Source organism: Xenopus tropicalis, chromosome 8, assembly GCF_000004195.4.
Source record: "Xenopus tropicalis strain Nigerian chromosome 8, UCB_Xtro_10.0, whole genome shotgun sequence".
Lineage (NCBI taxonomy): Eukaryota > Metazoa > Chordata > Amphibia > Anura > Pipidae > Xenopus > Xenopus tropicalis.
This window is the reverse complement of record NC_030684.2, coordinates 129,268,887-129,291,260: the sequence shown is the minus strand read 5'-3', so window position 1 is coordinate 129,291,260 and position 22,374 is coordinate 129,268,887. Positions and strand designations below refer to the sequence as shown.

The 22,374-nt window shown below is 39.7% G+C and overlaps 2 protein-coding genes across 2 annotated transcripts; both read left to right on the top strand.

Annotated features, from left to right (window-relative positions):
* Positions 1–5,778: 5,778 nt before the first annotated feature.
* Positions 5,779–6,705, top strand: LOC116406839 (olfactory receptor 5B21-like). The gene has a single exon (XM_031891803.1). It carries the CDS (start codon positions 5,779–5,781, stop codon positions 6,703–6,705), a length of 927 nt encoding a protein of 308 aa, XP_031747663.1.
* Positions 6,706–20,074: 13,369 nt separating this feature from the next.
* On the top strand, positions 20,075–21,004 carry LOC100492797 (olfactory receptor 2G6). Its single transcript, XM_002938468.2, has one exon. It carries the CDS (start codon positions 20,075–20,077, stop codon positions 21,002–21,004), a length of 930 nt encoding a protein of 309 aa, XP_002938514.2.
* The last annotated feature ends 1,370 nt before the right edge of the window (positions 21,005–22,374 follow it).

Sequence of the window (22,374 nt, the reverse complement as noted above, 5' to 3'; positions counted from 1 at the left end):
ACTCCCATCTTTCATTTGGCTCTGGCTTCTGATTAGAGAGGTTGTCTATGCAGCTCTCATATAATGACGGTTTTAGGAGGTAAAATGCTTTCAAAACATCTTTCTTTCTGCACCATGTCACATTTTGAGGGAGGATGAATATTATAACTGAATTTGAATTTATATAAAATGTCTCCTTTTAAATAACGCAAACAGCATCGCGTCTTAATTATGACGCCTGTCCTTTTAGTGAATCGAGCGTTAAGTTGCAAAAAATAAGAAGCGATAACATTTTTAACGCATGCTATAAATAGCGCTCGTTTTATCGGCCTTTAGTGAATCGGCCCCTATATCTGCAACCTACAAATAAATCATTTCTTAGCAACAAATATCTCATATTATATAGTTCTGTGGATAGGCGCTGTAACCCCGTTTAGCATCCTTTGTAAAAACTAACGCCATTGTGTGCAACACAGCTGATCAGCTGCCTGTGATTTTTTGCCTTTCTGAGATTGAACCTTCCAAAGCAATACAACTTCATGCCTTTCCTCACCACCAGCCCACCCCCTCTTGCTTCTGCCGTCACCATCATCATCGCTCTCCCTGGCTGTCACTCACTCTCTATTCTACTTCCTGTTACAGTTAGAGCTGCATTACTTCCTGTCAGCTGATCTCTGAGGGAACACACAGCCCATCACTAAATGGCGGCTCAAGGGAAAGGATGTAAAAGGGCAATATTTACTGATATATATATTCCAGTTTGGCGAGATTCTTTAATAGGCCACTTAATATGATATAAACTATCTGTTGGTTACGTATTTATTCTGGGGGTATTGTTTTTCTGTAACTGTTCCAGCCCAGTCTTTGCTTTTACCTTGAAGAATACAAGAAGGGGATATAAGAGTTGTTAGTCTGGCGATGTATATTAAAAGGTTTTTATTCTTACAATTAATTTAAAGCGTCATGCAGACAATACAGTTTGCAACTGAGCTTCTTTTTTTAGTTTTTGCGGTTTCTTTTTTTAATGATTTGTGTAATGCCACTCTCAGGCTTAGAAATCAAATCGTTAACTGACTACAAGGGGTTAATTACCCTAGCAACCAGGGAAAATGGAATATGAACATAATCTTTCAATACCTGCCATTCTGTTTGTTCAAAGGTTTATAGTAAGGCAGCAGCATCCCATTAATCACTTCCCCTCCTCTAACTTACATGGCCCTTTCATCAGGCTGTTGGCTACTGGGCATGCTCAGTTGTTCTCAGCTCAGATTACTAAACACGCCCTCCAGTCTAGCAGCCAATGAACAGATAGCATTGCTGGTTCCCATAGAAACTCTGCTTTTCTAACCTCCTCTCCTGAGCTCATCTTAACCATTACAGTGCTTAATCAAAGCAGACATTTTTATTTAAGGAATATTCTCATGGCAAAACATATTTTTTTCAAAATGTATCATTAATAGAGCTTCTCCAGCACAATCCTGTATTGTAATCTGTTTTTACACAAACACAAACAGATTTTTTTATATTTAATTTTGAAATTTCCCATGGGGCTAGCCATATTCTTCATTGCCCAGGGTGCCACAGCCATGTGACCTGTGTTCTGATAAAACAGTCAAACTTTACTGCTGCGCTTGGGACTCCTCCAGTTACATAGGAGTAGGAGAAACAATAGGTTAGCTGAAAGCAGTTCTAATGTGTAGCGCTGGCTCCTTCTGAAAGCTCAGACTCAGGCACACTTTACTGCTGCGCTGCAAGTTGGAGTTATATCCCCCCCCCCACACCCCCAGCAGCCGATCAGCAGAACAATGGGAAGGGAGCAAGATAGCAGCTCCCAGTAGGTATCAGAATAGCACTCAATAGTAAGAAATCCAAGTCCGGCTTGGGACTCCTCCAGTTACATGGGAGTAGGAGGAACAATAGGTTAGCTGAAAGCAGTTCTAATGTGTAGTTGCATGAACATCATGAACATGAGCAGCATGAACAGCACATGTGCTTTTGGCAGATGGAAATGTCACTGATGATGTGTCAGAGTTAAAATGGCCGCCAGGTGAAATTTGCTGTTTGTTTTGGGAAAATGTGATGGTGCTGGCAAACGGAGGAGAATATATGCAGCACAAATGATGCCATTTGGGTCAGGGAGAAGTGCCCAACTTATATCCTGTATAGGCTTTACATGTCCTTTAAGCTGCCAGCTGGAAAGAGCTAATAATATAAAAAAAAATATACAACAGAAATAATGAAGGCTAAAGTTGATAGAACAGATCCATCTCTTAACATAATAAATGTTAAGGTAAAAGAAAACTTCAACAGTAATATCTTACATGTGTCAGTTCCTTTTAGCATCTAAATAATAGTAAAAAGGGGATCAAACTGGACCATAATAATGGGGGGAAGAAGGATGGCCAGAGGGAGGGGGTAAAAGGTAGGTGAGCATGTCTATTACCAGTGTTGTAAGGCTCCAATTCCTGTCTAACCTAACTGCCAACCTTTAAAGTATAGCTTGGTAATGTTATTGATAGTGATGGGCGAAATGTTTCGCCAGGCATGGATTCGCGGCAAATTTCCTTGTTTCGCCATTGGCGGATTGTTTCGCGAAACGGATGAAAAAATTTGCCGTGCAAAACTTCACCGCACGTCCAAAAATTGTCGCCGCCGTCAAAAAAGAATACGTCATGTTCGTCAAAAGAATAGCCGTGCGACAAAATAATAGCTGTGGGCAACAAAATAATAGCTGTGGGCGACAAAATAATAGCTGTGGGCGACAAAATAATAGCCGCGGGCGACAAAAGAATAGCCGTGCGACAAAATAATAGCCGCGGGCGACAAAAGAATAACCGCCATTTCGCGAATTTTTCGGAACAGATTCGCTCATCACTAGTTATTGACCCTGTGCTTAGGACCTACAGCAACCTATCACAGAAAACAGGCCATCACTTTAATGAATAATTCTACTATGCAGCCCAATTCCTTTACCTTATTGTCGCATTTTATCTCTTCCAGTTAACCCAGGGAAAAAAATACCACAATTTGCCACCAGGTGACACATGGTCTATAGCATTTTTGATCTATTGCGTTTTGCTGGCAAGTCTTTGCTCATCATCTAGAGGCAGGATTTAACACTCAAACAATGGTGTCTGGACAGAGTGAGACAAAATGTGAAAACTTGCTGGCTGCATCTGTGGGTTGGTACAGATAATACATATAAACGAATGTTGTGATAAAAGTAACCACTCCATCCAACAAAAATACACACAAGGAAGAATATAAAATCCATAAAAACAATGAGGCTTTTTTCTATACTGTGTAGTTTAGCTGGGACTACTAACAATTCCCCATCAGATAAATAGGATTAAGATTCAATAAAAATCAAGATCCAGCTTTTACAGAGATTTTTACTTTATTTTATTTTACTTTTACTCAGATTGTAAGCTCTACGGGGCAGGGACCTCCTTCCTACTGTGTCTCATACCACATGGCACTTATATATATATATATACATATATGTATTTATTGTATTTATTATAACACTTGTCCTCCCTGTGTGTAATTTTGTATTCTGTAAGATTGTACAGCGCTTTATAAATAAAGTTATACATACAAACATACATACAGAGAAAAACAGCAAACAAAAATATAATCTATTTTGAGTTTTTAAAACTCAAATTTGTTTTATATGTTTTTAAAAGAACAAAATCTTCTATGGAAGTCAGTCTGTGAAAGTGAATTTAAACATTCAAGCAAGTTATTTTGGTGGGAATTCTTTAAAACATTTATGATTTTTGTAGCCTGATTGACAACAAAAGTCATTAGACCCATGTGAATGGGGTGCATAATTCTGCAGCAAAATAGCTACAATCTATTTTTTAATTAATTAAATTAATCATTAAATATGTTCATGAGTTACCAAAAATTAAATTTTAGAGATATATGTACTGTATATATGGCATGAGGAACCAGCACTTCTTATTAGCACCAAGCTTGTGGGGTGTTGTATTTCATCACTATACATCGAACATTTGGACCCCACTTTGGACCTATATACAGTATATGTATGTATGTATGTATGTATGTGTATATATATATACACATACATACATACATATATATAGATCCAAAGTGGGGTCCAAATGTTTAATGTATAGTGATGAAATACAACACCCCACAAGCTTATATATATATACACACACATTATATGCCACACATTTCATAAGTTACCATCATAAAACATTACCAAATAAGCTTTATGGGCAGAAACAAGCAATCAAAACCTTTACAGGACTTAAAAAAGCAATAAAACGGCTCAAAATGCAATAAAATGGTAAAAAATCTAAATCCCCAAGAACAGAATACATGATGTGAATGTGTGAAGCCCCCGATCCCCCAAAAATATATAGTATGTGTGTTTGTAAGTGTAATTGTTGAGGAGACCTTCAGTTGCAGAGGATCCAGTGCGTGGCCAGAGCTGGGGGTCCAGGAAGTTCATGCAGCAGCAGACACATAGTTTCCACATGCCTGCTGCTGCCTTGGGGCCCCTGGGTGATGGTGTCACTTGTTCTCCCCACTGTTCTTTGCCTAGAGGCTGGGGGTGAGCTTTAAAAGCCACTTCTCTGTTCCCCTACCCAAAAGTACTGTAGACCTCATCCGTTTTGTGGCACTTCAATTCCTCTATCCACAGAGTGTAGATTCTACAATTGTAGATTGTAAGCTCTTTTGGGCAGGGCTCTCTTCACCTCCTGTATCGGTTATTGATTGCTTTATATGTTACTCTGTATGTTCAATGTATGTAACCCACTTATTGTACAGCGCTGCGGGATATGTTGGCGCTTTATAAATAAATGTTAATAATAATAATAATGTAGATTGTAAGCTCTTTTGGGCAGGGCTCTCTTCCCCTTTTGTATCGGTTATTGATTGCTTTATATGTTACTCTGTATGTCCAATGTATGAAACCCACTTATTGTACAGCGCTGCGGGATATGTTGGCGCTTTATAAATAAATGTTAATAATAATAATAATGTAGAGTGTAAGCTCTTTTGGGCAGGGCTCTCTTCCCCTCTTGTATCGGTTACTGATTGCTTTATATGTTACTCTGTATGTCCAATGTATGAAACCCACTTATTGTACAGCGCTGCGGGATATGTTGGCACTTTATAAATAAATGTTAATAATAATAATAATCTATGGTCACTTGCCTACTTCAACAAACAGTTCCATGCTATTTTAATAAATTCTAATATTAAAATCCCATACACAGTTGAGAGATGTGTAATTGCATTGGAAATTGTGTAACTACTGGATGAATTCATTAGGGGTTTTCCCCTGCTCTTCTGGGACTAATGGTTCAGAAAAGTATATAAATGCAATGATCACTCACTTCAAATTAGCTCTAACCTACAAATAAATATAAAAACGACATACGCAGGTACCATTTTTTATTTCCTCCAGAAAAAGCACCGATTCTAAAACTGCCACACTGCCACAAGGAACCCAAATGCCATGACAATCTTGAGAAACCATCAATTCATGAAAGTAGCATATGGCCTGTCTTCTGACTTCTCCTGACCACTGGCTGCCCTGAACTGAGCCTGTATTTTAGATTATGACTTTTTCTGTTCAGCTATTCCCCAGCACCAGCTTCTGCTTAAGTTCTCACTTGGAGATCCTGATTTTGTGAACAAGAAAAATACAAAAGGGGACAAAAGGTTTTAATGAACCTTCCTGGCCTACAGCAGAGAATAGGAACAAGCAACTGATCTCACAGAAAACGTATTTTTTTTTTTTTTCTAGAGAGACGAGTTATGGAGAACTCAAACAAAACCTTTTTCAATGGATTCTTTCTCCTCAGTCTTGCTGATACCCCATACCTAAAGCACCTATGTCTTCTAACCTTCCTGATAATGTACATACTCACACTGTCAGTAAATTCTTTACTTATCATTGTGGTGAGGAACAATTTTCAGCTTCACACCCCAATGTATTTCTTCTTAAGCAACCTTTCAATCATTGACATTGGCATAAGTTCTTCAGTAGTACCTAAACTTATCACAATTACAATAACTCAAGATAAAAGTATTTCATATTATGGTTGTGCTTTACAGATGTTCTTCCATTCTGCCCTGGTAGTGACTGAGAGTATTCTTCTGGCTGTTATGGCCTATGATAGATACACGGCTATCTGTAAGCCTCTGCACTACAATACACTTATGAACATGGGATTTTGCATTTCCATGGCTGCTGTTTGCTGGGCTGTGGGCTGTATCAGTGCTGGCATTCATGTACCGTACACCTTCCAACTGCCTTTTTGCAGGTCCCGTCATGTCAACCATTTTTTCTGTGAGATACCTGTTATTCTACGTCTGTCTTGCCAAGATACTTGGCTTCATGAGGTGTCAATGTACATCTCGGCTTGTACTCTTGGCCTTAGTGCGTTTATTTTGACTCTTCTTTCATATGCTTATATCATCTCCACTATCTTGAATATCCGTTCCACTGAGGGAAGACATAAAGCTTTCTCTACATGTGCCTCCCATCTCACAGTGGTCTCTCTGTACTATGGGCCTCTGATGTTCATGTATTTCCGTCCTCACTCCAGAAACTCTCCCAGCATAGAGAAGACCGTGGCTGTTATTTACACGGTTGTGACTCCAATGCTGAATCCCCTCATCTATAGCATAAGGAATAAAGATATCAAAGTTTCCATACAAGGAACACTGAATAAACACTGATAAGATAGTTTGATATAATTATTTAATACCACATATAATAACAATGAAATATTTACTGATAGATACCAGAGTTACTGTATATGCATTTCAATTGCCTCACAAAATGTTTCTCTCACATTCTTTTCTGTTTGCAAGCTTTTGTGTTTAGAAGTTATCTTTTCTGTGATTATCGAAAATCTTCTATGCTTGTATTATGCCGCTCAAATTGACCTACTCTTCTGACCCAAGAAGCCACTCACAACTTTCTTTTTTCTACTGAACAATTGGAAGAACTAGCTAAAACTTTACCTGTCCAATCTGTGCTTTAACTTGAAGAATCCAAGCCACAACAGTTGGAAAAAATCCAAGTTTCCTTTAGTTTGGGGACATTTAACATTTCACATTCACACAGATATATCTATGGATAACCCTTGGTGGTGTTGGCAGCTTTCTTCCTATTCTGAATATACTGCAGGGCAACTGACAGTTCAGCTCTTGGAGAGAGGGATGGAGGGATTATACTGCCATGTAGCGAAAGATCTCATGTAGGGTATATATGCTGGGTTTGTGCTTTTTAGCCATTAGATTTACAAATTTGCTTATATTTCTTTTTTTTAATTCATCTTAGTAAAAAAAAACAGAAAGAAAAGCTTAAAAAAAGGGATTCCGTCATGATTTTATGAGGTACTTTTTATTCCTAAACCACACTGTTTGCATTGGAAATAATACTCATTTCGAATATTCTTCTTAAACAAATAAAATTCATTTTTTAGCTTCAATATTGGTATGTAGGTGCCATCTCATGGCACATGTACTGTGTCTGATTCTGAGCTTTTAGTAGGAGCCGGAGCTAGACAATAGAACTGCTTTGAGATAAGCAATTGTTTCTCCTACTCAATGTACTCAATATGACCCAAGTGTAAGGCTCTGCTGGGGATTGATCCCGGGACCTACTGGTTCTTGGCTGCTCTCTCTAACTGTTGAGCCAGGAGAGCAGCTGGTGAGAGGGGATTGCTTTGTAATCCCTTTCACCCGTGTCCTGGGCTTCATAACTTTACCCCAGCAGCCTTATTGGCTAGGTGGGGTCAGCCAATCAGGGCTGACTCTGCCCTATATATAAGCCCAGCCCTCCTCACACTCAGTGCCTGAACATTGATTACATTTAGCACTGTGGCCTGCCCCTAGCTGGTGTTCCTGTTCTGGCTCCTTTGTCTTGTTTGTTCTCGCTCCTTGTTCCTCAATCCTGATCCTTGCCTTGCTTCCTTGTTTTCTTGCCCCTTTATCTTGTTCCTGTTTTCGCTCCTTGCTCCTCACTCCTCTCTCCTCAGTCCTTACTTTTGATCTTGCCTTGCCTGCTCCGTCCCGTCCTGTCCTGTCTCATCTAGTCTACGCCAGCTCCGTCCCGTCCTGTCTCATCTAGTCTACGCCCGCTCCGTCCCGTCCTGTCTCATCTAGTCTACGCCCGCTCCGTCCCGTCCTGTCTCATCTAGTCTACGCCCGCTCCGTCCCGTCCTGTCTCATCTAGTCTACGCCCGCTCCGTCCCGTCCTGTCTCATCTAGTCTACGCCCGCTCCGTCCCGTCCTGTCTCATCTAGTCTACGCCCGCTCCGTCCCGTCCTGTCTCATCTAGTCTACGCCCGCTCCGTCCTGTTCTGTCCCATCTTCTCTACACCTGCTCCGTCCTGTCCTGTCCACGCCTCCTCTGTCCCGTAACAGCCCCTGCCTGAAGGACTCACCTTCCCTTCTCCCACTCACCACAGTATGACTCTTGACACCAAGTCCCATAACAGCAAAACTGGGTTTCATCTTCTTGGCTGCTATTCTCTTTTCTACCACTAAGGGGCATGTGAGCACCTTCAGAATTGTAAAAAGTTTGTATATTCTTTATTTTCAGTTTTATATGCATACAGTACATATCAGAACCAGACAGCTTTTTACGGTAGGCATAATGAACACTTCATGTGTCGGAATGAGACAGGTATACTTACCGTATTTTTCGCCGTATAAGACGCACCTTTTCTTCCCCAAAACTTGGGGGTAAAAGTTGGTGCGTCTTATACGACAATTATACGGTACAAATATACACACACACACCCCTTTGGATGGAGGTGAGCACGGGCGCGCATGGACACGCGTCCGTTCAATCGCGCATACCTCCCCCGTACCTCCCTCCACCTCTGTCCGTCCTGCCGACACTTGAGCTGAAGATGTAATGCGCACGCACTCACCTCTGTCCAAAGGGGGGGCGGGGTGCATGCGGCCAATCACAAGTTGCTAAGTACAACCCAGTCGCGCTGCATTTTGGGATATGTAGTTCTAAGGAGGCGATTGGGGCACCGATGGGCTTGTCATGAGTGGCAGTCTCCGGCCGTTCTTAAGGCAGTGGGGGGCAAGGGGAAGCAGGATGGGACCATCAAGGGGCAAGTCATTGGTGAGTAGGAGTGGAAGTGTGGTGGCCATTGTAACTGTGTAATAAGAGTGTAAGCTCTTCGGGACAAGCCATTAGTTTAGTACAAGTAACCCCTTCCCCTGATCTACCTACCAGCACCTATGCACCAAGCAAGTCCTTTTCACACTGCCTTTTGCAGTATTTGGTTCAGAATCTTTTTTTTCTAGATTTTCCTCCTTTAAAATTGGGTGCTTCTTATATTCCGGAGTGTCTTATATGGCGAAAAATACGGTAGATTTTTTGCAACCGTGCAAAATGCAATACCAGTTTTCGTAACATTCTGCTTTAACAAAGTTGTCTAAGATAGCTTTAATATTTATTATACTTAGTTAAGCTGTAGCGATGGTGTCTCCTATTGCTGCCATTATTACAATGTTATTGTCTGATATGGTACTGAGGGAGAAGAACATGGTAAGAAAAGAAGAGAGGGGAGGATAAAAAAAAAAGGGAAAGTAAGTAAACAGTTTTTAAACTTGTTTTGATCTTTACAATGCTGAAATCTTCTCAGGCATTCAGGAAACCTGCTTTTTGGAAGAGTTAGGGGGTCTGGGGACTCAGAAATCATTGCCTCTCATTGTATTGAATATATTTGGGGCTAAAGTTCCCACTGCTTTTCTCTATATTTAATGTATTTTTGGTGACACTACCCAATGTCTCTCACTGTATTTAATATATTTTGGGGGCCACTACTTCTATCCCTCACTGTATAATGTATTTAGGATCTGGAGTTATTGGTCATAGAAATCAATGAACCATTATTTACAAGTTCATACTGTGTGTATATATCTTTATATTCTTTACTTTACAAGCTAAATGAGGCTAATGGCACTTGGGGCCTGAAGCCACCCTAAATTATTGGTAGGTAGTATAAGCAGTTTTGACTGTTTACCCACTAAAATTCCTATGTACAATGGGCATCAAACTGTTCAGTGGCCCCTTGGCTTTCATACTGTATTTAGTATGTTTTTTCTTGGTACCTAATGTTATGTGGGCGATAAAGTGCTAGAAAGTGAAAGCTTTGAGGCAATTTTCAGATATTTCATCCAAACTGCCAATTATGGGAAAGCATTGTGATCCAGTAGATTGGAGTAGAAAGAAATGGTTACCCATCTTGAATTTTCAAGATTGTGTACTTTCAAAAAATATATGTTTTTGGGGGGTCCCGCTGAGTACGTTAATGATTTTATGTCTGATTTAGCAGATAGACACTTCTGAATTATCAGAGGATCATTGAAGGACTGTTGAAGGACTATTAAATTTAAATTATGGTATGTATATTTTTAGGGTTGTTCACCTTTCAGTTAACGTTTAGTATGATGTAGAGAGTAATATTCTGAGGCAATTTGCAATTGGTGTTTTTTTTTATCATATGTATTTTCTTAGATATTTCACTTTTTGTTTAGCAGCTCTCCAGTTTGGTGTTTCAGTAGCTATCTGGTTGCTAGGGGCCAAGTTACCTTAGCAACCAGGGAGTGTTTTGAATGAGAGGCTGGAATATGAATAGGAGAGGACCTGAATAGAAAAATAAGTTATAATAAGTACTAATGACAATAACATTGTAACCTCACAGACAATATTTTTTTTTTGGCTGTTGGGGTCAGTGACCCCCATTTGAAAGCTGAAAAGACTTAGCAGAAAAAGGGAAATAGTTAAAAAATGATAAAAAAAAATTAATGAAGACCAAATCAAAAGTTGCTTAGAATTTGCCATTCTATAAGGACTGTGACAGATGGGGAGATAAGTCGCCGTGCAACAAATCTCCCTTGTCGCGGGTGACTAATCTCCCTGAAATGCCATCCCACCGGCTAGAATGTAAATCACCAGTGGAATGGCATACCCGGTGGTGCGGCAATTTGCCGAAATCGCTGAAGTTGCCTTGAGAGGAAGCTTTGGCGATTTCGGCACTTCGTATGTCATCCCACCGGCGATTTACATTCTAGCCGGTGGGATGGCATTTTGGGGAGATTAGTCACCCCCCAAAAAGGGAGATTTGTCACGCGGCGACTAATCTCCCCATCTGTCACGACCCTAACATACTAAAAGTTTACTTAAAGGTGAACCACGCTTTAAAGTATGTATCTGTTGATCTGCAGCAATTTATTGGCAACAAATATCTTTTTTATATAAGAAGGATTTTTATCATACAGTCCTGTAGAAAGCCATTGTATCCCTGTTTATCTTCTTCTGTGAAAACTAATCACATTGGGTTCTACTGATCTTACAGATATTATCAGCATTGTAACCGGTACTATCATTTTTTTGGTCTTACTGTTCCTTTCAAGTCTAAAGATAAGACTGCCCATAGGTCATCCTCTGCAGCATCTGACTGTCAAATCCAGACATGTCAAAGTAAGCTTTTAATGTGGCCAAAAGCCTTCTGACACTCTTAGTACAAGACCACCTTTGATGGAAAAACTCTAGGGGAGTAAAGCAGGGGTAATATCCAGCCAAAAAAGCCAAAAATGGCCTTATCACAAGGTCTTTTTGTCAAAGTACACAAACAATAGTGTTGGAGGCCACTTTATCTGCTAGGGTCTCAGCACTTTTAAAACATGGACAAAAAATCCATCTGCCTTCTTTTACCAGTAAATGTAGGTGTTACACTAAGATAATAAGTTTATTTTCTCAGTAAAAAACAGATACAAGGGAGAGTTTATTTCATTTTTGTCTGGTTCAATTCAGAATGTGCAGAATGTTGATAGATGAGCCATTAGGATAACTATTACATGTTCTCCATAACAAATATATATAATACAGAATTTATTTCATTATTGTTTGGAACAGATTTCATACTGAATGTGGAGAGCGAGGCACATATATATTGAGATATTTTTGTATTTTGCACTCTGTATTCATTTACACCTCAAAAAAGGCTGCCCTGAACCATAGCCAGAGAGCAGTTTTTAATGGAATATGAATAGGAGAGGGCCTGAAAAGATAGATGAGCATTGCAGGTATATGATCCCTTATCCGGAAACCTATTATCCAGAAAGTTCTGAATTACGGAAAGGCCATCTCCCATAGACTCCCTTAAAGATGATTCCTTTTTCTCTGTAATAATAAAACAGTACCTGTACTTGATCCCAACTAAGATATAATTACCCCTTATTGGGGGCAAAACAGCCCTATTGGGTTTATTTCATGGTTAAATGATTCCCTTTTCTCTGTAATAATAAAACAGTACCTGTACTTGATCCCAACTAAGATATAATTACCCCTTATTGGGGGCAGAACAGCCCTATTGGGTTTATTTAATGGTTAAATGATTCCCTTTTCTCTGTAATAATAAAACAGTACCTGTACTTGATCCCAACTAAGATATAATTACCCCTTATTGGGGCAGAACAGACCTATTGGGTTTATTTAATGGTTAAATGATTCCCTTTTCTCTGTAATAATAAAACAGTACCTGTACTTGATCCCAACTAAGATATAATTACCCCTTATTGGGGGCAGAACAGCCCTATTGGGTTTATTTCATGGTTAAATGATTCCCTTTTCTCTGTAATAATAAAACAGTACCTGTACTTGATCCCAACTAAGATATAATTACCCCTTATTGGGGGCAGAACAGTCCTATTGGGTTTATTTAATGGTTAAATGATTCCCTTTTCCCTGTAATAATAAAACAGTACCTGTACTTGATCCAAACTAAGATATAATTACCCCTTATTGGGGGCAGAACAGCCCTATTGGGTTTATTTCATGGTTAAATGATTCCCTTTTCTCTGTAATAATAAAACAGTACCTGTACTTGATCCCAACTAAGATATAATTACCCCTTATTGGGGGCAGAACAGTCCTATTGGGTTTATTTAATGGTTAAATGATTCCCTTTTCCCTGTAATAATAAAACAGTACCTGTACTTGATCCCAACTAAGATATAATTACCCCTTATTGGGGGCAGAACAGCCCTATTGGGTTTATTTAATGGTTAAATGATTCCCTTTTCCCTGTAATAATAAAACAGTGCCTGTACTTGATCCCAACTAAGATATAATTACCCCTCATTGGGGGCAGAACAGCCCTATTGGGTTTATTTCATGGTTAAATGATTCCCTTTTCTCTGTAATAATAAAACAGTACCTGTACTTGATCCCAACTAAGATATAATTACCCCTTACTGGAGGCAAAAAAAGCCTATTGGGTTTATTCAATATTTAAATGATTTTTAGCAGACTTATGTTATGGAGATCCATGGAGATCCGTAAAACCTCAGGTCCCGAGCATTCTGGATAATAGGTCCCATACCTGTACTATATTTAAAAAATAACATTGAATCCTCAAAGAATATATTTTTGGTTGCCGGGTGTCAAGGCCTGACGGCCCTTACTGGGTAAAGGTCCAGACCAAGAATGTATACAGAAAGTCCAATTCGGGGTGTCCAAAGGGTTTACAAAAGTAAAAAAAATTATACAAGTAGAAGAATTACCATTTACCCTGTTCCTATACAAGTAAAAGTATAAATCCCTGATTCTTTTCTCTAAACTACAATGTGTAGGTCAGTGATCTGACTCCTTCCCTGAGCAGCACTAACAAAGTCTTGGAATCTTGGTAGACTTAGTGGCCATCGCTGTAACAAATTATTGTAGGTGGGTACAGATAATACAAACTTAATCTTGTGAAAATAGTAACTGCCATATATATATCATATCATGGGGGCTTTATGGTCACTCGGCTACTTCAACAAACAGTTCCATGTTATGTAACCAACCAAACAAAATTAGAAGATGTTCAATGTCATTGGGGGTTCTGTAGCTACTGTATGAATTCATTAGGGGCTTTCCTGATATGCTGCACTTCTGGGACTAATTTGTAAGAATAGTATATAAACCCAATGATCACTCCCTTCAAATTACCTCTAACCTACAAATGAATATGAAGACAAGGTGTGCAGGTACCATTCCTGATGTCCTCCAGAAAAAGCACAAATGCTAAAACCATGATAAATGTAACGTTTCTCATCTAAGGTCAGGGCACTGGGAATATACATTCAAAAAACTGTACATTTGAAAAATGAAATCAATGGTACAGATGGGGAATGGGGTAATGTAATTATCACACGGTACAATTTTCCTTACGTACTCTTTCTAGATCTCAACCATTGTTGCTGTGTAGTATTTATTGAAGTGCCAAACTGCTCTCCACAAGGATCCCAGATGTTATGGCACCTACCGGTGAAACCATATGAAAGTAACACTTTGCCTTTTTATAAATCTCCTGGTGTGTTTCCTGACTTTTCTTAAACACAGACTACCATGAACTTCTGATTAAGTCCTCACTTGAAGATCCTGCTGGCTTGTGTGAATAAGAAAAATTCCAAATGACAAAAGGTTTCAATGAACCTTCCTGGGCCTACAGCAGAGAATAAGAATAAATAGGAAAGCGTCATGAATTGATATCATAGAAAATGTATTTTTCAGACTTTTCCCCAGTTCTAGTGAGACAAGAGTTATGGAAAACTCAAATGAAACATCTTTCAATGGATTCTTTCTCCTCAGTCTTGCTGATACCCCATCCCTAAAGGCCTTCAGTATTCTAACTTGCCTAATAATGTACATACTCACATTGTCCATAAACTTTTTACTTATCATCATGGTGAGGAACAATTTGCGGCTTCACAGACCGATGTATTTCTTCTTAAGCAACCTTTCAATGGCTGACATTGGCATAAGCACTTCAGTAGTACCTAAACTTATCATAATTACAATAACTCAAGATAAAAGTATTTCACGTCATGATTGTGCTTTACAGATGTTTTGCTTTTCTGCCCTTGTAGTGACAGAGAGTATTCTTCTGGCCGTTATGGCCTATGATAGATACATGGCTATCTGTAAGCCTCTGCACTACAATACACTTATGAATATGGGATTTTGCATTTCCATGGCTGCTGTCTGCTGGGCTGTGGGCTGTATCAGTGCTGGCATTCATGTACCGTACACCCTCCAACTGCCTTTTTGCAGGTCCCACCATGTCAACCATTTTCTTTGTGAGATACCTGTTATTCTTCGTCTGTCTTGCCAAGATACTTGGCTTCATGAGGTATCAATGTACATCTCGGCTTGTACACTTGGCCTTACTGCATTTATTGTGACTTTTTTATCATATATTTATATCATATCCACTATCCTGAATATCCGTTCCACTGAAGGAAGACATAAAGCTTTCTCTACATGTGCCTCCCATCTCACAGTGGTCTCTCTGTACTATGGGCCTCTGTTTTTCATGTATTTTCGCCCTCACTCCAGAAACTCTACCAGCACAGAGAGAACTGTGTCCATTATTTACACGGTTGTGACTCCAGTGCTGAATCCCATCATCTATAGCATAAGGAACAAAGATATCAAAGTTACCATACGAGGAACCCTAATTAAGCACTGATAAAATAATTTGATAGAATTGTTTTATACTACTTATCATGACAATGTAATGTTTACTGACAGATACCAGAGGCACTGTATAGGTCTTTCAATTACCTTATATTTTTCTTAAATTCTCTTTTCTATCTGCAAGCTTTTGTGTTTATAAGTTTGTCTATTCTGTGATTTTTTATGAACTTCTATGCTTGTATTACTCTACCTCACAATAGACAGAAGTAGCTACTCTCCTGACCCAGGAAGCCACTCACAACTTCCCCAGACACTCTTGGGCCTTTTTTTTCTGTCAGAGGATTGGAAGTTCTGGCTAAAGCTGTCCCTGTCCAGTCTGTTCTTTTAACTTGAAGAATAGAAGTTAGGATAAAGAATCCAAGGGGGATAACTCTAGAGTTGTCTCCAAGAAACAAACCCAGGTCCACAGTAAAACTCAGACTATTTTGCAACATGCACAGTGGCTGCTAAAGCAAATAAAGTGCCATCTTGCATAAAAAAGGGCATTGACTCAAGGGATGAAAACATAATTTTGCCCCTTTATAGGTCCCTGGTAAGGCCTCACTTTGAGTATGGGGGCAGTTTTGGGCTCCAGTCCTTACAAAGGATATAAATGAGCTGGAGAGAGTGCAGAGACTGCAACTAAACTGGTAAAGGGGATGGAAGGGTTAAACTATGAGGTTAGACTGTCGAGGTTGGTGTTGTTTTCTCTGGAAAAAGATACTTGCAAGGGACATGATTAAAACAATTTGTGTTAGGGGAGCACCACCATTAGTGGAACCATTGAAAGGTGTGCATGGTCAAAGGCATAAAAGCCTATTCACAATTATTGGAAAACAAAAAAAGAAAAAAGTTGACCATCAAATTTGTACCGCCTCTTCCTTAGTACCTGAAATCTCCTACTCAGATTAAAACATAACTTTTATTACATCAACAAATTCTAAAAGGGAAAATAAGTGCTTAACTAGCAGTATCAAAAAATAAAAACAAAAAAGTTAAAACTCTAGGGAAGGCAGGACTGCCACATTGATGCTGTCGGTCATATAAATTGACAGAAGGAGTGAGACCGACACAACTCAAATTGGTGGAATACCACTATCCATTGGATCGCTACACCCTGCCAGGATACGGTGATGTAGTATCCATTGGATCGCTACACCCTGCCAGGATACGGTGATGTAGTGAGGTATTGTGGAAAGTGGGCAAGGGGAGAGAAGCAGAGGCCGACCAGTGTCAGATAATAGGTTAAGCAGACAGCTCACTAGTCATAAAAACATCAATCCCAACAGTATTCGGATTTGGGTTACCCCTCTGGTATCCCATTCACATCACCCAGCTCAATTCTGCTTAATTAGCCCAATCCCAACCAATTACCCTCACCACCCCCAGTTCCACCCAATTCCAACACCGTCCACCCTCCCTCATATCACAGCTAGAGGAGCCCTGCCTAACACTTGCTAAAATGTGCCTGACGAGAATTTTGCCCTCTACACACAGGTCTATGTCAAAGGCAAGTACATGGCTAGTATAGCATTTGTATTTATAACCAATCAAATATGTGGGAAATTCGAATGTACCAATAACAGTCTGACACTTGATCGAGGCTCAACCCAACCCACGTCAGCAGCATCACCAAAGATGCCTCCACATTGGAGCCTCTCTGGATTTTTCCCCCTAATCGAACATCATCACACACACGCAATTGTATGGGATCATAGTATCTGATATACAGTAGTTGTCTCCCAGGCATCTGTTCTACCTATGTCACTATTCTTCATCCCATTGGTCCAATCCCTAAGTCTCCAGCATATATAGTGAATACTAAAGCAAATGGACATAATAATGTCCCCATGTCCCAGTAAATGATAATGTCTAGCACTAGTCATAAATCAAAAGATAAGAAATGAAATAATAATAAATACATGGAAGGTGAGTGTAATACCATCTTGCTATGTAAAAAAAAAAAAAGGGAAATCATGATCAAAGGTGAATGGAAATAAAGTGATGATAAGGTCTGAAGAGACAGGTGAAAGTGAAAAAGTAATAAATAGACTATTGTTTAATGAGCCGGGGAGAGTGCAGAGACGTGCAACCAAACCAGTGGTAGATTTAAAACTATGAGGTTAGACTGTCGGGTTGGGGTTGGGGTTGTTTTTTTCTGGCAAGGGGATTAGAGGGCATTATAGACAGATAAGCAGGTAGGTAGGTATGTGTAGGTGTTTCTTCCCGGTGAGGGCAGTGAGGTTGTGGAATGCCCTACTGGGGGATGTTGGCAGATTGGATGATGTCCTGAACAAGTCTAATATATATCGTTTATAGAGAGTGTATAGATAGGTCGGTATTAGTATGTGTATATTGCACTGGGGCTCGTTTGGAGGGGTTGAACTTACATACTGTACATGTGCTAGAACAAATTATAACATTTCAAGTCTTTCTGGGGTTTTTTTTGTTTTGTTATTTCTTAAATGTACTCAAAAGTAAAAATGTCTGCACAAAGTAAGCAATTTTACTTTGCAAATATATTTTACCACTAACGTTCCTTCAAAAAGGTGAGTACTTCTGGTTGAATTTGAATCCTTATGCTTGATAAGGATGTCCATGTTCATGGTCAGTTCAGATGTATCACATGATGGTAAATAATGGTCAGCTAAGTTACTTCAACAAACAGTTGTGTAAAGAGATGATAATGTTATAATCCCAAACAACCTTGAGAGATAGGAAATTGCATTGGGAGTTCCATAGGTAATGTATGATTCCATAAGGGACTTTCCTGATATCTTGCTCTTGGGACTAATGGCTCAGTAAAGGTATTTAAATGCAAGATACACTCTCTTCAAATAGGCTGTAACTCACCAATGAAAATGAAGAGACAGCGTGCAGATACGAGGATAAGGCCATGATAAATGGAATGTTCTTCACCCAAGGTCAGGCTACTGGAAATGTATAATTTTAAAAATCACAGAAAATGGAAATATCTGATATAATTTGATATACTTTGGAATGATTTGCCCCTCAGAGTCACATTAGAGTGCTAGGCACTTTGCAGAAAATCTGACAGAAGATGTCTCTTTTAGTACATGCCTGTTTCTATGGGTATGAGCATCCCTTGATGGTGATAGTACCTTCCAACATAGTCTGAAGGGCATATAAATATGGTTGCCAGCTTGCGGGTATTTTACCAGCCTGGCTAGTACCATGGGGCTTGGGCAATGTTATTAATAGGGATGAAAGTATTTTTTCTATGAAAGTAGCAACAATACACTTAATACGTCACTTTGAAATTGTAATGAGAGAAACATGAAAGATTTGAAGGTTATTTGATTTACTGATGTTTCATCAACATTGCATTATACTTTTGACAGTGTGGTTATATTTAATCTCTAATTCACCTTAGTAAAACTCATACGGATTCTGTAACACACAAGCCTCAGGGCACCTACAGTAACTACCTGCTTCTGGCTTGACAATAAAGAAAAAAATCCTTTGTCTTGGGTTCCAGTATTAGCCCTGATCTTTATTCATTTGAGCACAACCTTTTCTCACTACATAGAAGAAGACAAAGGATAACCCTGCTTTAGTGGCCATTGTATATATGTGATATTTTCCATGCACGTTGTTTATTCTGAGGTGAATACAGAGAGAAACAATGGATAAAGCTTCTACTTAGTGAAAGAGCACATCACTTTTACTGCCCTTACTAGATCTCAGCCAGTGTTGGTTTTGTGCAAGATCTAATAAACTACCCCCATACATGCAGCACGGCCTCTTTTTGAAGTACCTATCCATACTTTTTTCCACCCTCTGATGTATGTTTTTGACCCAAACCCATTGTCTAACTATCCCTGTTCACACAAGCCAGCAGGACCTGTACCTTCTAGATCTCATCCACTATTATAAGGATTTCATGTGGATTTAGATGCCCACTGAGACCACCTGATATTAGCCTGGAGATATTTGGAACAACCTGGTTATTATTTATAGCAGTGCCAGAACTGCCCCCTATTTTGGTGCCTGCTTTCCCAGCTTTAGTCTGTATATTACACATTCTTCCTCTGTCATTGGTTTGCGCCTAACCCACCATCCTGATCATGCAATATATAGACCAGGGACCCCCAACCTTTTATACCCGTGAGCCACATTCAAATGGAAAATGTGTTAGGGAGCAACACAAGCATGAAAAATGTTCCTGGGGGTGCCAATAAGAGTTATGATTGGTTACTTAATAGTCCCTATGTGGACTGGCAGCCTACAGGAGGCTCTGTATGGCATTATACTTGGTTTTTATGCAACCAAAGAGCAGCATCCAAGGGGTTGGGGAGCAACATGTTGCTCACGAGCCACTGGTTGGGGATCACTGATATAGACTGTATTTCCATTTTCCACTGTATTGTTTCCATGTAACTAATACAAATGACTGTGTTGACATGGAATATCATGGCTGTTTTTTTAACTACAGATTGAAGATGGCCAACCTGCCTAGCACTACACTCCCAGCTGGGGTTTGCTGATCCATTTCTTCATTTCTAATAATAATCACCATTTCTCAGAGTTATTGCTCAGTTTGAGTGAGTTATGGAAAACTCAAATGAAACATCTTTCAACCGATTCTTTCTCCTCAGTCTTGCTGATACCCCATACCTAAAGGCCTTCAGCGTCCTAATTTTTCTCATTATGTATCTACTGACATTATCAGTAAACTCTCTGCTCATTATCGTGGTGAGAATCAATTTGCGGCTTCACACCCCGATGTATTTCTTCTTAAGCAACCTGTCCATCATTGACATTGGCATAAGCACCTCAATAGTCCCTAAACTTATCATAATTACAATAACTCAGGATACAAGTATTTCACGTCTTGATTGTGCTTCACAGATGTTCTTCCATTCTGCCCTAGGAGCAACAGAGTGTATAATCTTGGCTGTTATGGCCTATGACAGGTATGTAGCGATCTGTAAGCCTCTGCACTACAATACAATCACAAACAAGAGATTCTGCATTTCCATGGCTGCTGCCTGCTGGGCTTTGGGTTGTATAAATTCTAGCTTTCATGTACCGTACATCTTCCACATGTCTTTCTGCAGGTCCCACCATGTCAACCATTTTTTCTGTGAGTTACCTGTCTTTTTTCCTCTGTCTTGCCAAGATACTTGGCTTCAGGAGGTATCAATGTACATCTCAGCTTGTATAATTGGCCTTATTGCATTCATATTGATCCTTTTTTCATACGCTTATATAATCTCCACAATTCTGAGTATCCGTTCCACGAAGGGAAGACATAAAGCTTTCTCTACATGTGCCTCCCATCTCACAGTGGTCTCTCTGTACTATGGGCCCCTGATGTTCATGTATTTGCGCCCTCACTCCAGAAACTCTCCTAGCACAGAGAGAACTGTGTCCATTATATACACAGTTGTGACTCCAATGCTTAATCCCCTCATCTATAGCGTAAGGAATAAAGATATTAAAGTTACCCTACGAGGAAGCAGTAAAAAAATGATTTGATAATTGTGCAACTACCGTGCCGCACTCCACACTCAAGCTAAGGTTATTTTTGTTTCTTTTATACAAATTTGTTTTTTATTTATTATTTGAATGTATTCACAGCTGATATTAATATACAAGTGGAGCAGGACATGGTTAAAAGAAACTAAGGAGAAGCAAAAACAATCCTCACATGGTTTGACATGATGGCCAATAGTGACAGATCACTCAAAATGCAACAACCATTTTCATTTGTTCTTCCTTCACTCACCAAAGTTACCAATTGTAATATTATTAGTGATGAGCGAATCTGTCCCATTTCGCCTCACCCAAAAATTTGCGAAACTGCAGAAAAATTAGCAAAATGGCGGAAAGTTCGCAAAACGTGGGTGTGGTGCGGCTTTTTTGGCGCACACAACTTTTTTTTACGTGCCCATTTTGACACGATTAAGTCCATTTTGATGCGACCATGCCTATTTTGATGCGACCGAGTCTATTTTAATGCGACCTTGCCTATTTTTATGCGACTACGCCCATTTTGACACAACCAAGTCCATTTTGACGTGACCATGCCTATGTTGATGCAACGGTGCCCATTTTGGCATGATCACACCCAATTTGCAGTGGCCGCGACTTTTTTTTCACATGCAGGTTTTTTTCTGCTGCAAATTTTTGCTGGAGTTTCGCGAAACAATTTGCCAATTTGCCAATGGCAAACTGTGGAAATTTCCTGCAAATCTATGCCTGCCCAAAAAAATTTGCCCATCACTAAATATTATTGATAACAATTGTTTATGATAAGGGATTCAGTTCTATGCTTGAGGTTCCAAGTGGTGTGCCCCAAATCTTCAGCTGGTGTTAATCTTTTTATCTGTTGTGTATTTTTAATTACTTTTAGTGATGGGCGAAATATTTTGGCAGGCATGGATTCGTGGCGAATTTCCGCGTTTCACCATTGGCGGATTGTTTCGCGAAACGGATGAAAAAATTAGCCGCGGAAAAATTCGGCGCACGTCAAAAAATTGACGCGGGCGTCAAAAAAAGAATAGTCGCGGGCGTCAAAATAATAGCCGCAGGCGACAAAACAATAGCCACACAATGAAAAAATAGCCGTGCGACAAAACAATAGCCGCGGGCGACGAAACAATAGCCGTGCGACAAAACAATAGCCGCGGGCGACGAAACAATAGCTGCACGAAAAAACAATAGCCGCGGGCGACGAAACAATAGCCGCGCGACAAAACAATAGCCGCGGGTGACGAAACAATAGCCGCGTGACAAAATAATAGCCGCGGGCGACGAAACAATAGCCGCACGACAAAACAATAGCCGCACGACAAAACAATAGCCGCGGGCGACAAAACAATAGCCACGGGTGACGAAACAATAGC

Coding starts and splice junctions, on each gene's coding strand:
- LOC116406839 (XM_031891803.1), top strand. CDS start 5,779: ATGGAGAACTCAAACAAAACCTTTTTCAATGGATTCTTTCTCCTCAGT.
- LOC100492797 (XM_002938468.2), top strand. CDS start 20,075: ATGGAAAACTCAAATGAAACATCTTTCAACCGATTCTTTCTCCTCAGT.